Source organism: Muntiacus reevesi, chromosome 15 (assembly GCF_963930625.1).
Source record: "Muntiacus reevesi chromosome 15, mMunRee1.1, whole genome shotgun sequence".
NCBI classification, from domain to species: domain Eukaryota; kingdom Metazoa; phylum Chordata; class Mammalia; order Artiodactyla; family Cervidae; genus Muntiacus; species Muntiacus reevesi.
In genome coordinates, this window is record NC_089263.1 from 52,656,817 (window position 1) to 52,678,195 (window position 21,379).

Here is a 21,379-nt window from a genome sequence, read left to right on the forward strand (position 1 = left end):
TAAATTTGGGATACATGCCCAAAATGCACCTCTCAGGACTCATGCATACAGAGAGGTGACTGCTCGTGGCTGCGTAGACACAGAGTATCTGACATAGTTGGCCTTCTGGGTGAATACAGTTAGAAAATCTGCAGCGCTTGCTCTCTCGCCAACATTCTCATCCAAGCTGATGGCCCTCCTGCTCAGTACAAGTGTCACAAGGGAAGATGTATTCCTAATTCTGCCATTGGCTCAGATTTTTTTTTAAAAAGTAACTGGGAAGTAAATTCACCGCAGACCCAGGGCTCTGGCTGCTTAATACAAATGATCTAGCAGGTCGTCCACAGCAACCCCCTCAGCGCTTGTGCAGACGGTGCGTCAAGTCTTGAGGGAGGCTCGGGGGAGAGGCAGATTAATGACTGTCCGGATGTGCCAATATTGACTTTTAAGGAACATCTTTAATCCTCAAGAACAACAGAGCCTCCTGATTCCCACTGTATTAAATAAGCAGACGTAAGATTGATGGCCGTGTACTGAACCCTAGTTGCTCAGCATAATAATAGAGCCACTCAGTCATTTTTGAGAGGACGTTGGCTGGCATTTGAGGTGTCTGGAGAAGATGAAGAAGTGCTGGGTTGATCATCATGATGTTTGTATTAATAATAACATCATCATAGGTGGAGGGTTTGCTTTCAAGCTGACAAGGTTCAAGCTCCCTATTCTCTCTATTGGCGCTCACCACATCCTATGAAAGGGGTTATGTTCCCATTTTTTTCCCTTAAAATGTTATATTCTTCTCCCCACTTATCAACAATGGGGAGAAACATTAATCCGTGTTTATTGTAGAAATATCAGAACCATGAAAGAAACAAGGCAACAAAGATTACTAGGATCCCATCACGATTAATCATTATTAACATTATTATTTGTTAATAGTAACCATTAAATAACCATTATTTTATGTTTGTCCTTAAAATCTTTTTCTTCAGTCTTGATCCTATAATATGATCCTCTATATGTGTGTTGTGTGTTAGTCACTCAGTCATGTCTGACTCTTCGTGACCCCGTGGAATATGGAATCCAGCCTGCCAGGTTCCTCGGTCCAGGGTATTTCCCAGGCAAGAATACTGGAGTGGGTAGCCATTTCCTTCTCCAGGGGATCCTCCAGACCCAGGGATTGAACCCAGGTCTCCTGCATTGCAGGGAAATTCTTTACCGTCTGAGCCACCAGGGAACCACTATATATATGTATGTGTGTCTCTCTATATATGTGTATATACACACACACACACACATATACATGTATGTATGTATATATAGGAATCATTGTTATTATTTAGTCACTAAGTCGTGTCCAACTCTTTGTGACCCCATGGACTCTAGCCCACTAGGCTCCTCTGTCCATGGGATTTCCCAGGCAAGAACACTGGAGTGAGTTGTCATTTCCATAGTGGAATCATACTGTGATCCTATTTTAGAACTTTCTTCTATCCCTTTTAAATATATTTTAAACATCCTTCCATATCATTAAGTAGTCTTCACAACATCCTTCATAATGTTTGCACAGAATTCTATTTCATGAATGTTCTACCATTTTATTAATAGCAGGTTGTTTGACACCACAAACAGTGCTGCAGAGACCAACTTTATGACCACATTTGCATACCCATGAGCACTTTATTAGAATAAATACCCATGAGCACTTTAGTAGGATAAATTCCTGGAAGTGAATTGCTGGCTCCAGTGGAATGTACATTAAGGTATGAATCACCCTCCAGGAAAATGTTCCCATTTCCACTCCCTCGGGCAGTATGTGAGGGGCCCTGGCCTCACAGTCTTCCTTCACCTGGAGCACTCTCTAGCTCCATGTAGGAAAACCAATGTTCAGAGCAATCTAGGGATGAGGCCAGGATTGAACAGCTGCCCAGGGACGAGGCCAGGGTCACAGAGCCGTGAAGCGTATGCGCCTGGACTTGAATGTGTGAGTTTCCAGATGCTGAACCTGGAGGTGCTCCTCTATAACCAGGATCCACACCCTGTGTTCCTCCATGTTGTCCATGCACCTTGAATGCAAGCCCACTTGGTTCCTCAGGTCCCTCCCCTTTCTATCAGCCGCTGCTGGGGTGGGTAGGAGTTCTAAGTCACGTTGCTTCCTTCCACGGCACAGATATGCCCCGAGGTGTCCTGAGCGTAGACAAAGGCACCCTGGTGTGTGATGAGCCTCTGGAGGCTGTGCTGCCTTCTGGGACTGGCTTGGCAGCCACGGTGACATCTGTAACATGCAGCTAGTGCTCTGCCCGAACCCCCGGGTTCACTGCAGCTGCAGTGGGTGCTCCCAGCACATGGGCTTCCCGCCTGGGCCTCAGGCCTCTCTGCTCCTCCAGCAGGTCAGGCACAGCCAAAAGAGCCGGGCATCCACACCCTGACAGGCAGCCTTCACCCAGTAGGGATGGAGGTGGTGCATACAGCCCAGTCTCCCTGTCCTCCGGCAGGGCCATCCCCAAGGACTGGCTAAGGTACCACACAGTTTCTTGGAAGATTTCAAGCAGGATCAAGCCCCAGTTGCCTTCAGAGTTAACTCACTCACTCACACATCCTTCTGTGGCTTTTCACCTTCTTCCACCTTCTGATTTCTTTCCTGGACTCACTCCCCACTGAAATTCATGCACTCAAGCCCTTGTCTTAGAGTCTGGTTTGGGGGACTCCCCAACTGAGACAGCCCTGCTTCCCTTTCTCCTTCTGTGTTCCCTGTATGGATTGTTGTTGGTTAGTTGTTCAGTCGTGTCTGACTCTTTTGCGACCCCGTGGACTGTAGCCCAGCAGGCTCCTCTGTCCATGGACTTTCCCAGGCAAGAATACTGGAGTGGGTTGCCGTTTCCTTTTCCAGAGGGTCTTCCTGACCCAGGGAGTGAACCTGCATCTCGTCCATTGCAGGCGGATTCTTTTCCACTGAGCCACCTGGGAAGCCATCTGTTTGGGTCACAGTTTGCTAAGCGGCTCTAACAAATGATTCCAAAAAGGCTTTGTGCAAACACAGCAAAAATGTGTGCCTCTGACGCAAGAGTCCAGGGCGGGTCCTCCAGGGTGGGTCCTGCAGGGTGAGTGTTCCAGCTCAGCAGGAAAGAACTGATTCCGGTCACTCCGGGACCCAGCAGCTCTGCATCTCGTCCTGAAACCCCCAGGGGGCGCTAGTTGTCAACATCCCAGTCCCCGGAAGCGGGTGGGAGCTTGGAGGAGAGCCTGGAGAACTGGATGTGTGGCCAGGCAGGGAGGAGGCCACGTGACTCTACCCACGCCCCCTTCCCACAGCTCTCTGAGTGTCTCCAGGTGAGAATCTGGTCTTGAGGCCATGCCTACATGCTAAGTCGCTTCAGTGGTGTCTGATTTTTTTTGACCCTATGAACTGTAGCCTGCCAGGCTCCTCTGTCCATGAGGATTCTCCAGGCAAGAATAATGGAGTGGATTGCCATGCCCTCCTCCAGGGCATCTTCCCAACCCAGGGAGCAAAGCCACATCTCTTACGTCTCCTGCATTAAGCAGGCGGACTCTTTACCACCAGTGCCACCTGGGAATCCCAGTCTCGAGGCCACACTTAACTAAAAGAGAGGTTGGTGGGCCCCTTACCCAGTGATCATTCTCGACTGGACCAGAAAGAGTCTGCCCCACCCCCAAATCCACTTTGCAAACGAAGAAAAAACTGAGAAAGTGTTCATGTAAGAGTCTACTTGGAACACAGTTGCCTGATTTTGTGATTTTACGGTAAGTCTCCTACACACGAACAAGTTCTGTTCCAAGAGTGTGTTCGTAAGTCCAATTTGTTCGTTAAGTCCAGCTAAGTTAGCCTAGGTACCCAGTTAACACAAACAGCTATTCAGTACTGTACTGTAATAATAGGTTTATAATGCTTTTCACACAAGTAATACTTTAAAAAAACAAACAAAAAATAAACATTTTTAGTCTTACCGTACACGAGTTCTGTAAACAGCTGGCATACAGGGGCTGGCATCGAGTGAACAGGCAAGAAGAGGTACTGACTGAGGAGGAAGAGGAGGTGGGGGATGGTGGAGCTAAAGGATCGTTAATTGGAGATGGAGGGCAGGCTGCAGTGTCACTCATGCCAGACATAGATGGAATACGCGTTCGCGTCTGAAAGCTCGCAACCATAACGTTCAAATGTAGGGGACTTACTGTATTTCGTTTTTGTGTCATTTCAGGCAGTGGGGAGATTGGGGAGCTGTCCGGGTGAGCTGCTGCGGACCTCCCAGGCACGGCCCCACGTCCATTCTGTGCTCCTCACCACCGGCTTCCCCATGTATTTCAACTGCCAGCCTCCAGACCGCTTGCCAGGAGCCGTGGCTCTGGCCACCATCCTGCAGGCCTTGGAGAAACGGGCCTCCATGGTCATCGACCAGAGAGCCTTGAGTTTGCACAAGAAGCTTGTTGATGAGGCTGCCGAGCAGGGTGAAGTGAGAGGACAGAGTCCCTCTACACAGACAAGCCTTTGTGGGTGGAGGTGGAGGGAATCAGCGTTTGTGGAACTTCCGCCCGGTACCAGGCACAGTGCTATGCACTTCACATGGGGCGTTTTCCTTAACACTTAGAACACCTCTTTGATATAAACTGTATTACCCCATTTTGGGCTTCCCATGTGGCACTAGTGTTAAAGAACCTACCTGCCAATGCAGGAGACATAAGAGACGTGAGTTTGATCCCTGGGTCAAGAAGATCCCCTGGAGAAGGGCATGGCAACCCACTCCGGTGTTCTCACCTGGAGAATCCCATGGACTGAGGAGCCTAGCGGGCTACAGTCCGTGGGGTCATTAAGAGTCAGATACAAGTGAAGCGACTTTCACTTCGCTTTCGTCCCCATTTTACAGATGAAGAGACTGAGACTCTGAGAGGTCCAGGTGATTTACCCAGGTGGGGATGATGAGCTGGAATTTGAACCAGGTCCACCAGACTCCATGATCCCACGTGCACATGCCGCCCTGTGAGAGGCAGGGGTGACCTGCAGAGGACACTCGGCAACCCGGGACAACCCTAGACCCCCAAGTTAGGTGGTGGAATAGTCGAGGATAGACAGGTCGAAAGCCTGAGACAGCCGGGTCCACAAGGCCCAAATGGGCGGGTTGCCCCAAGCTGCCCAGGTTCCCGGAGCACCCAGGTGGGCATCTGGGCCGAGAGTACCGCCCACGCGAGGCTGGGATGCTGGTGTCTGTGTGCTGGGAGCACCTCGGCCGCAGGGTGGACAGCTGCCGCTCATCACTCTCCTTTCTGCGGTGACCCTCTGGCAGCAGCTGGGGGCCTGGTGCTTCCAACCTGCTTCCCACTGCCTGTCTCTCTGTATCCATTCAAAATGCATCTTTCAGAGAAGTACTTTTGTCCTCTTAGCCTCTGAAAAGGACTCCCACCCATTAAGCATATCCTGAAGCACCTACTGCATTCACTGTTCTTGTTCAGTCACTCAGTCGTAACCGACTCTTTGAGGCCCCATAGACTGCGGCACACCAGGCTTCCCTGTCTTTCACCATCTCCCAGAATTTGCTCAAACTCATATCCATTAAGTCGGTAATGCCATCCAACCATCTCATCCTCTGTCGTCTCCTTCTCCTCCTACCTTCAATCTTTCTCACATCAGGGTCTTTTCTAATGAGTCAGCTCTTTGCATCATGTGACCGAAGTATTGGCGCTTCAGCTTCAGCTTCAGCAACAGTCTTTCCAAATGAGTATTCAGGACTGATTTCCTTTAGGATAGACTGGTTTGGTCTCCTTTTCCCTGCTACATTAGAAGCTGCAAAAAGGCTGTGTCTGGACATACAGAGTCCATTTCATACAACAAGTAGGTATTGAGTACCTACTATGTGCCAGGCACTATTTAAGGCTCTCGAGACCCATGGCTGAACCAGACTGACAACCTTCCTGCCCTCATGGAGTATATATTCTAAAGTGAAGTCACTCAGCCGTGTCCGACTCTTTGCGACCCCGTGGACTGTAGCCCACCAGGCTTCTCTGTCCATGGGATTCTCCAGGCAAGAATACTGGAGTAGGTTGCCAGTTCTTTCTCCAGGGGATCTTCCTGACCCAGGGATCGAACCCAGGTCTCCTGCATTGTAGGCAGACGCTTTAACCTCTGAGCCACCAGGGAAGCCCATATATTCTAAAGGAGACCATAAACAGCATAGGAAAAGAATACAGTGCGTACATAGAGTGTTAAAAGTTGAGACACTATGGGGGAAAGTGGACCAGGACCAGGAGAATGGGGATGGATGGGCCAAGGGGTGGGACTGGGAGGTGGGCTGCTCTCTTAAACAAGAGGGTCAGGGAAGACCTCCTGGAGAGGGTGCCTCCTTGAAGGGGATGCAGAAGCGAGGCCTGGGCCGGCTGCAGGAAGAGCGTCCCTGGCTGTGACAACGGCCATCAGGGAGAGTAGAGGCCTGGCAGGCTTAGACAAGACAGCAGGCAGAGGACTGGCCTGGAGTGGAAGAGGAGGAGAGGAGTGGATGGAGGGCAGAGGTCACAGGGTCAGATGGGGGAGGGACTTGAGGGCCACGGTAAATAGCTGGGCTGCCCTGGAGCCACAGGGTGGAGGAGGGTGGTTCCAGCTTAGGTTCTAAGGGATCCCCGGGTGGCCGCAGGGCCGAGGGGAGGGACAGGTGATGGGCCGGGTTGCTGCAGGCGGGAGATGAGATGGTGCCCTGTGGCCAGCCCTTCTGTTCCCTGGTGATTTCAGCCACAGCTGCGCTGCAAGCTCTGAGTCACACAGACCTGACCAGGCCCGTGCCCTTGGGGGATTCACCCCGCCAGGAAGCGTGGGGGCTAATGCCTCCAGGGCCCCCTCAACCTGTGGCGGGTGAGAGTCATGACCCGCCTCCCCAACTTTTGGAGACAGGCTGATCCCGGAGGAACTGAGATCCCGGAGGAACTGAGACCCCATAGCCTGGAGCAGTGAGCTTGGAAAGGCAGGAACCCTCCTGTAGGCTTTCCCTCCTTCCCGTCCTCACGGTCCCTGCTCCCTCCTGGGCTGTCTCTCAAATAAACCACCTGCACCCAAGTCTTTGTCTCAGACTCTGGTTTCAGGGGACCCCAGGGAGACGAATGGTGTGGGTGGAGGTGGTGAGAAGTAGCCAGACTGGTCTCTGTTTTTGAAGGTAGACTTTTGATTTCTAGCTGCGTTGGAGGCAGGGGTGAGACCGGAGAATGGAGATTGCTGGGAGGTTTGGGCAGGGTTATTGAGCGGATGGAGCTGCTGTGAGCTGGGATGGGGAAGACTATGGAGCAAGCCTGAACTTGTGCGGTGTTGGTGGGGGTGTGAAAGGGCGGCTGCTGTGGAAAACAGTATGGTAGTTCCTCAAAAAATTAAAAATAGAAAATACCGTGTGATTCAGTAAGTCCTCTTCTGGGTATAAACCCAAAAGAACTGAAAGCAGGGGCTCAAATAGACATTTCCCTACCCATTTGCACACCCAGCTGTAGTGTTCACAATAGGCAAAATGTGGAAATGCCCCAAGCGTCCATTAACAAATGAATGGGTAAACACAGTTGGTCTATACAAACAATGGAATATTAGGCAGCCTTAATAAGGAGAGACTTCTCTGGTGGTCCAGTGGTCAAGATTGTGCTTACAATGCAAAGGGTTCAACCCCTAGTCAGGGAACTGATACCCCACCTGCTGTGTGGCTCGGCCAAAAAAATGGGGAAAAAAAAAAAAAGTTGAAAAAAAAGGGAAATAAATGTCTTTTAAAAAGGGAAGGAAATTCTGACACATGCTCCAGCACAATGAACCTTGAGAATATTGTTATTAGTCGCTCAGTCATGTCAGACTCTTTGGGACCCCATGGACTGTGGCCCACCAGGCTCCTCTGTCCATGGGATTTCTCAGGCAAGGATAATGGAGTGGGTTGCCATTTCCTTCTCCAGGGGATCTTCCCGACCCAGGGATCTAACCTGGCATTGCAGGCAGATTCTTTACCATCTGGGCCACTGGGGAAGCCCACACAGAGTAATTAAAGTCACAGGGACAAAAAGTAGAATAGCGATTGCTGGGGGCTGGGGGTGGGGACTGGGCATGGGAGGTAGTGTTTAGTGGGTTCAGGGCTTCAGTTTGGGAAGATGTAAAAGATCTGGGGATCGATGATGGTGATATTGCACAATGATGTGATGAAAGTCCTTAATGCCAGAGAACATACTCTTAAAAATAGATAAGATGGTAAATTATGTTATGCATTTTACCACAATTATAATTTTAAAAATTTTTTAAAAGAGTGCAAGTTGAGTTCAGGTAACTGTAAGTGTGGGTACCTATTAAACTTGCAAGTGGGGAAGGCAGCAGGCAGTCAGATCTACAAGTCAAGTTCAGGAGAGCCGTCTGGGTTGAAAGGAGAAACTGTAGAATGGTTGGCATATTGATGGCTTCAAAGTCAAGACGCTGGAAGAGATCATGGAGGAAATGAGTGGAGGCTGAGAGCAGGACCCTGATGGCACCCTGGGACACTCCATACCCGGGGTCGAGAGGAAGAGAGGGAGCCTTCCTCTGAGAAGCACTGAAGGAGGAGGAAAACTAAGGGCTCTGTTGTCAGCAAGGAGAAGGGCCGGCCGGCTGCGCCCACTGCTGCACAGGCCAGCGGGGCGGGGGCGGGCGGGTTCTCTTCCATTTGGCAGGGGGTTTCATTTGCCCACTTTCTCAGATGTCACTCTGCCCTCCTGTTCACCTGACCGCCAAGCCTCAAGCTGGACCTCAGCTCAGAACTGGGTCTTGCCCAGTGGCAAGACCGAAGTGGCTTCAAACTTGGAATTGACTGTATGAGATTTTGCAGAATTTTTGTTTCATGTGAATGGAGAAAGTGGAAGCAATTTGAGCTTTTAGTGACAATGATTTCCTATCTTTTTAGAACTGAAGCCTGGGAGATGTTTAAAGAAGAATGCTCAGTCATTGATTCCCGGCTTGGAGATTAAGTGATACATCGATTCTTTGCAGCTTGGTCTTGCCCTGACCTTCCTTGCCCAGGGTTCTTTATCTCTGTGTGGCCCCCGTGGGGATATGTTATGTTCCCCACCCTGTGAAGCTCTCTGGTTCCCTGTCTTACTAGTATCCTGTATCCTCTGTTCAATGTCAAAGAAACGAAGAGTCAGGCTTTACTCAGCACCTGCTTTTTGCCAGGCCCCCAGCCCAGTGCTTCACACACTGCACACCGCTGGGTCCACAGCAGTCCTGGGACTGGGCATGATACACCCCATTCTGCAGAGGGGGAACCAAGCTCAGAGAGGTTCCATGACTTGCCCAAGGTCACACAGCCAGGAACTGTTGTTTGGCTCTGCTCAGCCCCCTTGCCAGGCCAACAGGCTCCCCCTCACAGCACACAGAGGAGCTGGGTCTTTCCGACTTATCATGACTGCCCCTCACCCCCTGGGGTGTCATGTCACACACACTACTGGAATGAGCCTTGTGAGTATCCCCTGATGGACCTGACCGGCCTCCTTGTCTTCCCCCCTAGAAGGGGGAGGTGCTGAAGAGGGGGCACTTTAGGATCTCTGACAGCGATCTGACTCCTCACCCTCAGCCTGTCCCATCGACTCACTGGAGTGGCAGCGACAGCTCCCAAATGGCTTGGGGTGATGACATGGGGGAGCTGGGGTGGGAAGCAGCTGTCTCAAGGCCATATGGGTTTTTCTATATAATTTTAATTTCTTTTTTTGGCTGTGCTGGGTCTTTGTTGCTTTGCTCGGACTTTTCTCTAGTTGCGATGTGCAGGCTTCTTATTGCAGTGGCTTCTTTTGTTGCAGAGCACGGGCTCAAGAGCGCGGGCTTCAGTAGTGGTGGCTCCCGGGCTCTAGAGAACAGGCTCAAGAGTTGTGGCCCACAGGCTTAGTTGCTCTGCAGTATGTGGGATCTTCCTGGCTCAAGGGTCGAACCGGTGTCTCCTACCCTGGCAGATGGATTCTCTACCACTGAGCCACCAAGGAAGTCCCAGCCATATGGTTTTAATATAGACAACATGATTGTTTGGGTTGGCTTTATGTGAGGAGGTCAGGGGCTGGTGATGGAGCTTATGGGGGTGACCAGATCTCCCCCAAACTGCCCCTTGGCACTGCTGCTGGGTCATGAAGCAGTCCAGGAGCTCCTGTAGAACCAGCGGGACCATGAGTATTGGGTCCACTCTCCCGTCCCAGGCCCTCACAAGCTCAGGCTGGACAAGGCTTTATCCTGGACCAGCAAATACACAGAGATCCTGCCCCAAACAGCTATGAGGGGTTTACTGAACAAAAACCCTTATCTACTTTATTTTATTTTGGTATTTCTGTGTGTGTTCCACATATTCTACAACCATATGTCCTATTATTATAATTAGAAAGTGTGCTATTTTTAAGAGTCAAGTTCACTTTGGAAATCACTTTGATGCCAGCAGCTAACTCAAGACCAGACTCTGAGACTTTTCCTCTATTTTCTTGAACTTCCCTGAAGATAGTCAGGGGGTAGGGCTGTGGAGCAGATGAGAACTTAAGTTGGGAACTAGAGTCATGACGTCAACCTACATACTTGACTTTGCTCAAATTATTTAGCATTTCTGAGCCTCAGTTTTCCTTCTCTGTAAAATGAGGGAAATAATAGTTCTTATACATAATTGTTGTGAGAATTAATAGGGAGCATGGATGTCACATGCTTAGTAGAGGGCTGGCTCTCTGTCACCATGGGCACCTAAATGTGTCCCTGGCACGCACGACAGCAATGGGTCAGAATAGACCTCTGATCACATGGCTCTCTGAACGTCTGTATGCAGCATCTTTGCTCATTCGCAAGACTGGTGACACTAGCTTGACTCCACTTACATGCTGGCCAATTCTCGGGTTTACTCAGGACTAAAAGTAAATGTTTATGAGCCGATTCATTGCAGAAGGAAACGGCAACCCATTCCAGTACTCTTGCCTGGAAAATCTCATGGACAGAGGAGCCTGGTAGGCTGCAGTCCATGGGGTCACTGAGGGTCGGACACGACTGAGCGACTTCACTTTCACTTTTCACTTTCGTGTATTGGAGAAGAAAATGGCAACCCACTTCAGTGTCCTTGCCTGGAGAATCCCAGGGACGGGGGAGCCTGGTGGGCTGCCATCTATGGGGTCGCACAGAGTTAGACACGACTGAAGCGACTTAGCAGCAGCAGCATTGGAAAAAACCCTGATGCTGGGAAAGATTGAGGGCAGGAAGAGAAGGGGGCAACAGAGAATAAGATGGTTGGATGGAATCATCGATTCAATGGACATGAGTTTGAGCTAACTCAGGAGATAGTGAAGGACGGGGACGCCTGGTGTGCTGCAGTCCATGGGGGTTGCAAAGAGCTGGACACGACTGAGTGACTGAACAGGCAAAGTAAACTTAAGTATTCTCCGTGTCAAATCTTGGCTTACCTAGCAAAGTACTCTACAGGTTGATGTCATTCAGTAATGGTAATGATGCTTTCTGAAGAAGCTCTTGAAAAGCCAGCATGAGTTCCCCAAATGTAACACTAGCACTGATGGCTCCACCCTTTGCCTTTATTTTCAAAACGTTCTAAAGACGTCGATCCAAATATTAACTTAACAGGGCAGATCAGTAGGAGATGCTCAGGCGTTTCTGTGCAGAGACAGTGACCCCAAGTCACCCAGGCATGTGTGTCTCATCCCAGTTTAAGTGGGTGACAGAGGAGAAGCCCAGGTGCTGTTAACTTTGACAACAAAATATCTGCACACCTCAGCCCTCCAGAGAGGACACAGCCAGAAGCCCAGGGTTCTGATGGGCCGGACTCACCAATGAGGCACCGGGGAAGTGCGAGTGGGGAGTGTTCAAGGTGTCTAGGGGCCTTGCAGAGGATCTCTGGAAATCTCAAGTCTCTGAAAGGTGGCTAATAAATGGAGAAAATAGGAAAATTATTTTTAAAAAGACTAGCAGTTTCTCAAACTGAGTTATGACCCATTAGAGAGAAGTGAAATCATTTCAGTGGGGGTTAACCAACACCTTTGGAAAATGAAATAGAAATATCGTTGTATTGCTTGTGTAGTAATGGTAAGCACTCTCTGGTGAAACTTTATGTATTTTTTCACTGTCCAGTGGTCAGATATCTTGAAAAATACTTCTTAATTATATGCTCTTTCCTGCATGTTTGTGCGTGCTCACTTGTGTCTGATTCTTTGCAATCCCATGGACTGTAACCTGCCAGGGTCCTCTGTCCATGGGATTTTCCAGGCAAGAATACTAGAGTGGGTTGCCATTTCCATCTTCAGGGGATCTTCTCAATCCAGGGACCAAACCCGTGTCTCCTGCGTTGGCAGGTGGGTTCTTTACCACCAGCACCACCTGGGAAGCCCGTGATATATATTAGAAATGCTTATATTCTCCAAATTGTTGGCATACAATCAAAGCTCTGGCAATTCAGAGAGAAACTAGAAAATTCTCCTGGGTGGGACCCCTGATGCCAGATAACACCAATGTTGCTCTGTTTGCCGAGTGGAGGGAGGTGAGCCCGATCTGATAGTGAGTGGGGAGAGAGGATTTCACTGTTTTTGGACAAAATGCATTAACTCTTCCCAGGAAGCAGGCTTCCCAGGACTCGATTACTTCCCACTGTAGTTAAATGGACCCTTATGGCCTAAAAACATCAATCCACCTTCACGTGGTATGAAATGAGTTCCCCGAAGGGAAAGTCCAGAACAGAAAATATATTCATCTCAACTGGAGCTCTTGTTCTGAACTGCCTTTTCATCACCATTGATGTAAGTCTAGCTGGAATTCAGGGTCAGAGCTCCTTCCTCTTCCTGTTTCTGCTTCTCAGAAAAAGGGGCTGCCTTTTCCGACACTGGACATGTAGCCTCAGGACCACATTCTAACACCTACTCCGTGGCCTGCCATCCAAGCATACTTGATACACCACCTTCCAACACAACACAAGGACATGGACAGGCATGTAGATTTTGTTTTTGTATTTCTTTAGTGGCTGTTCTGGGTCTTCGTTGCTCAAGAGCCTTTGGCGGTCACAGCGAGTGGAGGCTACTCTCCAGTTGCAGTGCGGGGGCTTTCCACTGCAGTGGCTTCCCCTCTTTCGGAGCACTGGCTTAGGTCCACAGGCTTCAGTAGTTGCGGCTCACGGGCATAGTGTCTTGCGGCATGTGGGATCTTCCTGGACCAAAGATAGAACCTGTGTCCCCTGCAATTGGAAGGCAGATTCTTTACCACTGAGCCACCACCAGGGAAGCCCAATTTTGTTCTTTTAAACATATCCAGAAAAAAGCACTCAGAGGTCAGACTTTTTTATATTGTGTTACTGATGAAACATGCATAATGTAAATCTTTAACTATTTTTTAGTGTGTGGTTCAGTGTTAATAAGGTATATTCACATTGTTGTGAACTGTCACCACCATCCATCTCTTGAACTTTTCCGTCTTCCCAAACTGGAACTCTGTCCCCACTAAGGAATAACCCCCCTCCCGCCAGTCCCTGGAAACCACCATTCTACTTTGTGTCTCTAAGAATTTTACTATTTTAGTCTCCCACATAAGTGAAATCATTCAGTGTTTGTCATTTTGGTGACTTGCTTATTTCACTTAGCAAAATATCCTCAAAATTCATGCATGTTACACCATACCTGCCTCCTGGGAAAGCTGTATGCAGGCCAAGAAGCAACAGTTAGAACCAGACATGGAAGAACAGACTGGTTCCAAATTGAGAAAGGAGTGTGTCAAGGCTGTATATTGTCACCCTGCTTATTTAACTTATATGAAGAGTACATCAAGCAAAATGCTAAACTGGATGAAGCACAAGCTGGAATCAAGATTGCCAGACCTCAGACATACAGATGACACCATGCTTATGGCAGAAAGCAAAGAGGAACTGAAGAGCCTCTTGATGAAAGTGAGAGAGTGAAAAAGCTGGCTTAAAACTTTCACCAATCAAAAAACAAAGATCATGGCATCTAGTCCTATCACCTCATGGCAAATAGAATGGAAACAATGGAAACAGTGACAGACTTTATTTTCTTGAGCTCCAAAATCACTGCAGATGGTGACTGCAGCCATGAAATTAAAAGACGCTTGCTCCTTAGAAGAAAAGCTATGACCAACCTAGACAGCATATTAAATAGCAGAGACATTACTTTGCCGAAAAAGGGCCGTCTAGTCAAAGCTATGGTTTTTCCAGTAGTCTTGTATGGATGTGAGAGTTGGACCATAACGAAAGATGAGTACTGAAGAATTGATGCTTTTGAACTGTGGTGTTGAAGACTGTTGAGAGTTCCTTGGATTGCAAGGAGATCCAACCAGTTCATCCTAAATGAAATCAGTCTGAATAGTCATTAGAAGGACTGATGCTGAAGCTGAAGCTCCAATACTCTGGCCACCTGATACCAATAATTGACTCCTTGGAAAAGACCCTGATGCTGGGAAATATTGAAGGCAGGAGGAGAAGGAGATGACAGAGGATGAGATGGTTGGATGGCATACCAACTCGATGGACATGACTTTGAGCAAGCTCCAGGAGTTGGTGATGGACAGGGAAGCCTGGTGTGCTGCAGTCCATGGACTCGCAAAGAGTTGGACATGACTGAGTGACTGAACTAAACTGAAATGAATGACATGTCAGAATTCCCTTCCTCTTTAAGGATGAATAATGGTCCTTTGTATGTACTTCTGCTTATTTGTTCATCCATTAGTGTACATGTGGATAGAATCCACCTTCTGCTTAATGTGAATCATGCTACTACAGGTGCAACAATACTTCTTTGAAACTCAGCTTTCAATTCTTTGGGGTTTCAAAGAATACCCTGGCATCTGTACCCAGAAGTGGAACTGTTGGATCATATGGGCTTTTTGAGTAATCTCTGTACCGTTTTCCATAGCAGTTAAGATTTTAAAGAATTCCATCATGGGGATATTTAAAGAGATATAAAAGTGCAATTTTCATGTTCTTAGATGATTAAAACAGTCTTTCTCCTAATCATGATAGAAGCCACAGCCACTAACACTGAGCCCTGGGTAGGTGTGGAGGTCTATGCTCTCAAACGTTTTCTCACCTAACCCTTTCGACACTGTATGAGGCAGGTACTATTGTTAGGTCATCTTACCTATGCAGAAACTGAAGGTTCAAGGGTTTAACTACTCGCCCAAGGCCAGCGGCATCAGGACCTAGAACCTACACAATCTGATTCCACAACCCACTTTCTTGACCACTGTCACATCTGTGCCCCTTCTTCCTCTCTCTCCTTCTGTTTAAAAAAGTTTACCTTGTATTACAGTCATCTGTCTTCCATTTCAATTCCTTTTTCGTCTGTTTTGAGGGCTTCACAGGTGGTACTAGTAATAGAGAACCTGCCTGCCAGTTCAGGAGATGTAAGAGATGCAGGTTTGATCCTTGGGTCAGGAAGATCCCCAAGAGTAAGGAATGGCAACCAACTCCAGTATTCTTGCCTGGAGAATCCCATGGACAGAGGAGCCTGGCGGGCTATGGTTCATAAGGTCACAAAGAGTCAGACATGACTGAAACGATTTAGTCTGTTCTGTGTCTGTAAAGTGAACAAGATCCTGGAAGAGGGCAACAATGGGCCTCATCCCCCTGGGTTTTGGCTGCCCTGCTGGTTAACAGAGACCTGGGTGGGGTACCAGCAGCGTCCACCGCGGTGACCCCGACCGCCAGCCTCCCTGCCCTCACAGCCTCTGACTCTAACGCAGTGCTAAAGATTCTGATGCTATTTCTCAAACTGATCTGATAGGGAAACACCCAGCACAGGCTCTGACACACAGTAGTGGAGGTTCAACCAAGTTCTGCAGGAATAAAAAAAGAAAGACGGGCCCTTCACGCACAAACACAGGAAAGCGTGGTCCTGCCAGGCACCTGGCTCTCCACAAGGACCCTGTGCCCTCGCCCCCCCGGCAGGTTTGACCATCTGGTGGCGTTCGAGCACGCGGAAAGGGCTGCCACTAGTACAGTGCGAGGAAGAGGAACGTCGAGCACTTGGGGGACCCTATTGATGACCTTTTCCTTAGTGCACACAAGATTCCTGGAATCTCGTCGACTGGTAAGTAAGGAGCACTGAGAATTCGACAAGAAAATGTCAGCACGAAATCCCTTTTTTACTGACTGTTGAACAAATGACAGGAAGGAATTATATGGGACCATTGTTTTCCACTCCAGAAAGGGTCTTTGTTTATTCTGGTCGGTATAGGCAATAAGGACTCTGAAATCCAGTGTTTACAAGAGCAGGAAAGGGAAATGACGTTTAACCGAGCATATTCTATTTGTCCAACTCTAAAGCATCAAAACTAATAATAATGACTACTAAAATCAAGGCCTGGCATATTATTTCAGTCATACAAGATGAATACACCATATGTGTTCTATGTCATCTTATGAAGTATATTAATTTTAAGGATATTTTAAATTTATGATCAGTGTGATAGTTTGATAGCTCATAATGTAATAATGTGATCATTTGTGTTTGTACAGAACTTAATAGTATTCAAAGAGGTTTCATAAAAAATTGTATTGATTAAGCCACTTTTAAAACCTGTATGGGACTTCCCTCGTGGTCCAGTGGTTATGACTTTGCCTTTCAACGCAGGGGATGTGAGTTTGATCCCTGGTTGGGGAGCTAAGACCCCACATGCCTCATGGCCAGAAAACCAAAACAAAAGAGAAACAATATTGTAAAAAATTCAATAAGAATTTTAAAAAATGGTCCACATAAAAAAAATCTTCAAATACTTATTTAACCAAATAAATAAATACATAAATCTGTAGGTAAGGAAGTTTCCGAAAGTGAGGCCTAGCGTGGTGCCTCACAGTTCCCTAGTTAATTAGGAGTAGGAGTCAGACTCCCCAGGTCTCACCTGACATGCTTCATGGGATCAGGTTACCTTTATGAATTTCTGAAAGGCTTGATGTAACTGGAACACCAGCGTGCCTCCCCTGGGGTGGAAATCAGCCTGTGGGGGCAATTAAGGCGTGTTTGTCTTCCATATTTACTTGTCCTCTGCATTCAAACAGTTCTGAGTGTTTCCCAGACTCATTAGTTGCCTCTGGCTTTTTGAGGTTTTGATGAGACAATGAAAGCCTTCCTGGCTGGGTAGAAAACTTCTGCCAGTCTCCCTGGTCTTTCCCAGAAGAGGCCTTGGGTGTGGTGCCCACAGCGAAACTGGCTTCCTCCTTTCCTGCCTCTTAGGGCTGGGTGGGCGAAGACCTGAGGCCTGGGGGAAGCCTCCCAGGGTAGGATGGGGGGAAGGAGATTCTGCATTGGAAGGGGCCCAGAGGGTCCAAAGGAGCCCTCACTTAACGGCCCCCTGGATCTGTGCGATTCCCCCTAATAAGGCCCCCAAGATCCAGGAGGAAGCAGGTGGAGCCGGCTGTTGGCGCGCCCAAGCTACCGACTTTGTGGACCCTTCTCTGGGCCTCAGGATCCCCGGCCCCTCCTGGGGCTGCCCAGCCCCCTGCTCGGCCCTCTACCCCTCCCCGCGGTGCTCCTTTCTCTCCTCCATTCCATCAACACCCCGATTCCTCAGCTCCACAGGCAGTTGTCTTGTCATGGAATCGCACTCAACTGAGAATGAGGACACCCACCTCCCACTCACTGCCTGGGCCCTATCCTTCTCAGAGACCCCGTGGAGTGAGGAGATCAAGGGCACAAATGGGACAGACCTCAGGAGTGAACAAGATGAATTTAAGACGCTGAAGTGCAGAGACAGGAACAGACAAGATACCAGTTCTCTGTTGTTACTTTCTTTCGTTCAATGGGCTGTTGTGGACCTAGAAAACTGTTCTGAGAAAATTCCTCAGGGTGTGGACCTGAGGCGCCTGGTCATTCACAATGACCACAAGGTACCAGGTCTCTGAAGCCCCCAGTGAGCTGGCTCCAGACCTCTCTCCACCATCACACAGCGAATTCTCGCCTCTGGTGGTTCTTCCACATAGTTGTAGAAACAGACACAAAACCCATCCTACAACAGGATGGGGATGGTGGTGGGAGGGGGTGTGGGGGGTGGACCATCTGTCCTTGAGGCACTAGTGTAACCAGGAGGGGTTAATTTTGAATTTACGCTGAATCTGTGTGTTTAGCTGTGCCTGACTCTTTATGAGCCCATCTACTGTAGCTCTCCAGGCTCCTTCATCTATGGAATTTTCCAGGCAAGAATACTGGAGTGGGTTGCCATTCCCTTCTCCAGGGGATCTTCTCGACCCAGGAATCGAACCCAGGTCTCCTCCATTGTGGGCAGATTCCTTACCGTCTGAGCCACAAGCACCTTGGTGAACAGTTATCTAGAGGCAGCTGCAACCACCTTCTGGAGGCAGGATCAGCTGACCTCTAGTCTACAGAATCCTCCAGAAATACCTGGACGCAGGACCAGATGGTGTTCCTAGGGAGCCACCTGAAAGGGTACAGGCTACAGGGCTTGTTATTAATAGATTTTTTCATTTTCTGGCAAAAGTGGCATTGCCTGGTAATTATTTTTAGCCAATTATTATTAGGCAATTATCTTTAGCCAATTCACCTATCTTGAACACCATTTATTTCACCAATGAATTAAATTATTTCTAACACTTACTTATTCTGACATATTTATTCTAGCATTTATTATGCTAATTAACAAACCTCCTGGTGCCTATCAGATGGGTCTTTCAATTGTGGTCTCTTTCAAATGCTAACCGGCCACCCGTGGGGTGTGAATTTCTGATCAGGCTACTTTACATATTAACCAGGCGCCCATCTGGTGTAAATTAAAATTAACTGACACACATACATTTCACATACTTGAGACAGAAGCCTTTTAATTACAGAACTGACTTAACAACCTATGCCAGTTCCCGTCTGCAAATGGAATGCTGTCTGGTCAAACTAATGGGACTCAGGGTCTTGTGGCCCCACCGTGTGCAGGAGCCACTAGAGAGGAGACCAAGTCCTGGGTGTCACCATCTCCCATGGACCTGGCTCCTTCAGCTAGAGGGCACTCCATCAGTGACCAGAGAATGTGATCTAAAGGGGATACAGCCACACTGTTGAGTTCCAAACCTCTACTCATTTTTTATTAATTATTTTTTGGCTGCGCTTGGGTCTTCACTGCTGTGCATGGGCTTTATCTAGTTGCGGTGAGCAGGGGCTACTCTTGAGTTAACCGTGCGTGGGTTTCTCATTGCAGTGGCTTCTCGTTACTGAGCACGGGCTCCAGCGGTGCAGGCTTCAGTAGCTGGTGCTCAGGCTTAGAAACTGCAGCCCCGAGGCATGTGGCATCTTCCCAGACCAGGGACCGAACCCATGTTGCCTGCATTCGGGTGGATTCTTAACCACTGGACCACCAGGGTAGTCCACCAACTTATTTTTGTTTAATTTTTAATTGAAGGATAATTGCTTCACATTGTGTTGGTTTCTGCCGCACACCACCATGAATCAGCCATCGGTGTATGTATATGTCCCCTCCCTCTTGAACCTCCCTCCCACCTCCTACCCCATCCTGTTACTGTCAAATCTTGGCTTTCTCTGCCCACCAAAGCCAAGTAAAAATTACAGAGACAGAATTTGGAGGAAATAGAAAGGTGGCTTTAATTCTCAACTGGTGGAGAGGGGAACCCAGTAGGCTCATACCTCCAGAACTGTCCCCTCCAACCCCCACGAGGAGCCTAGGGGCTGATATAAGATGAGGGCTCGCAGTCAGGAGTCAGTGATGAGCAACAATGGTGTTAGGATCTTGGTTTCTTCCTCTTGTATTGTTTCAAAGACAGTCATAGGCTGGAATCAGTAACCCGGTAATTGAGTCTGGCAGTCCGGTGGTTCTGTAGCCTTCTTTCTGATATGTAACTACAAGGGGAAGTGTGTTGTAAGGGTAAACGTCAGATGCAAGATGTATCTAGCATAGAGTCAAAGGAAAAATAGGTGCAAAATGTCGCTCCTACAGAGTTAGGGGACAGAAAAGCAAACTTAGTTACAGACATGCAGAGTTAACAGCAGGACAGTCCTGCTCACTCACTGTTCTTTTTATCCTCTCTGTTTTCAGGAAAGGGAAAGAGAAAACTCATTTCTCTTTTTTCTCTTCCACTGCAACAATTCCACCCCTCTAGGTTGTCACTGAGCCTTCAACTTGTCTTTAACTAGAGAAGTTTCTAGAATACTGGAAGAAGTACAGCATCTCCTGGTTGTCTGAAATGTATCCAAGCCAACCCCTTTCCTCACCCTGAGGCATATGGGAAGGAGCTGCCCTGCCCCACAAGCAAGGGGCAGGGCATTTTACCTAATCCTGTTCCCTGACTCGGTTCCCTTCCCTCCAGGAGTCGGTGACAAAGGCAAGAAGCTTGGGATGGACAAAGTCAAGGAGGCCATGAAGAGGCACATACAAAATGGGGACATCCTCACCTGTGACATGGAGGCTGATTTTGCAGTCATCATGGCTAAGTGCTCAGATGGTCAGCCAGTCAGGCAAGGCTGCCCGGGGGAGGGACCTGACTTGGAGCCTATCTAGCCAGAAACTCATCTCCTCCATGAGTGGAGTCTTGAGGCACCAGGGGAGAAGGGAACCTGGTTCTTAGCCTCTGTCCTCTCATTCAGTCGTTCAACAAACATTTACTATGTGCTAGCTGTTGCTCTGTGTGCTGAGGTAGGAGCAGCTCCCTGCTCTATAGAGTGCCTGCTCTAGCGTTGGGAGATGGACAGTGAACCCTAACAAACAAACACACCAGAGTGTGCTGTTATGCCCAATGTAGAAATTCCCAGAGCGGGAAGAGAGAAGGCTTCCAAGACAATGCAACTCGCAAAAAAGGGAAGTTTATTACTGACTCGAGCCAGGGCCTTCTGCCCCACCCATCACAGTGGTGCAGGGTCAGAAAAAGCCCTGAGCCCAAGCTGTTATGCAAATTTATAAGATATGCATAAGCAATTAGTAGCTGGCTTAAGCGGATTGGTTACATGTTTGCAAAGCAATTCTACTGGTACAGACTTTCGCGGGCTTTTTCAAACCTGGGCGTTCGCGGGCTTTTTCAGCTCTCCCTTTGTTTCTTACTGGGCGCATATTGATTGGCTGGCTCCAGGTTACCTGATGGGGGTAGGGAATCTTACCATTTCGGGGGAAGCTAAAACTTAGGTCCAGGCTGCCTGTCATAGTATTAACCCTGGCAGCCTCACAGTGCTAAACAGGCTTCCCTGGTGGCTCAGATGGTAAAGAATCTGCCTGCAATGTGGGAGACGCAGGTCCTATCCCGGGGTGGGGAAGATCCAGAGGAACCTGGTGGGCTACAGTCCATAGGGTCACAAAGAGTCAGGCATGACTGAGCAACTAACACACACACATACACATTACGCTAAACAGTGATGAGAGGTACAGGTAGAAGGGAGACAGGCCACTTTAGATCAGCGGTCAGGAAAGCCTCTCTGAGGAGGGGTCGTCTCTGTTTTTATTTGTGCT

The 21,379-nt window shown here is 48.5% G+C and overlaps 1 protein-coding gene across 1 annotated transcript in view; it reads left to right on the forward strand.

Annotated features, from left to right (window-relative positions):
- DGLUCY (D-glutamate cyclase) overlaps window positions 1–21,379 on the forward strand; it is a 52,855-nt gene that overhangs the window by 23,766 nt on the left and 7,710 nt on the right. Inside the window, 5 exon segments of the mRNA XM_065906073.1 lie at window positions 4,194–4,441; window positions 11,518–11,616; window positions 15,873–15,916; window positions 15,919–16,014; window positions 20,250–20,384. Coding sequence (XP_065762145.1) covers window positions 4,194–4,441; window positions 11,518–11,616; window positions 15,873–15,916; window positions 15,919–16,014; window positions 20,250–20,384 — 622 coding nt within the window.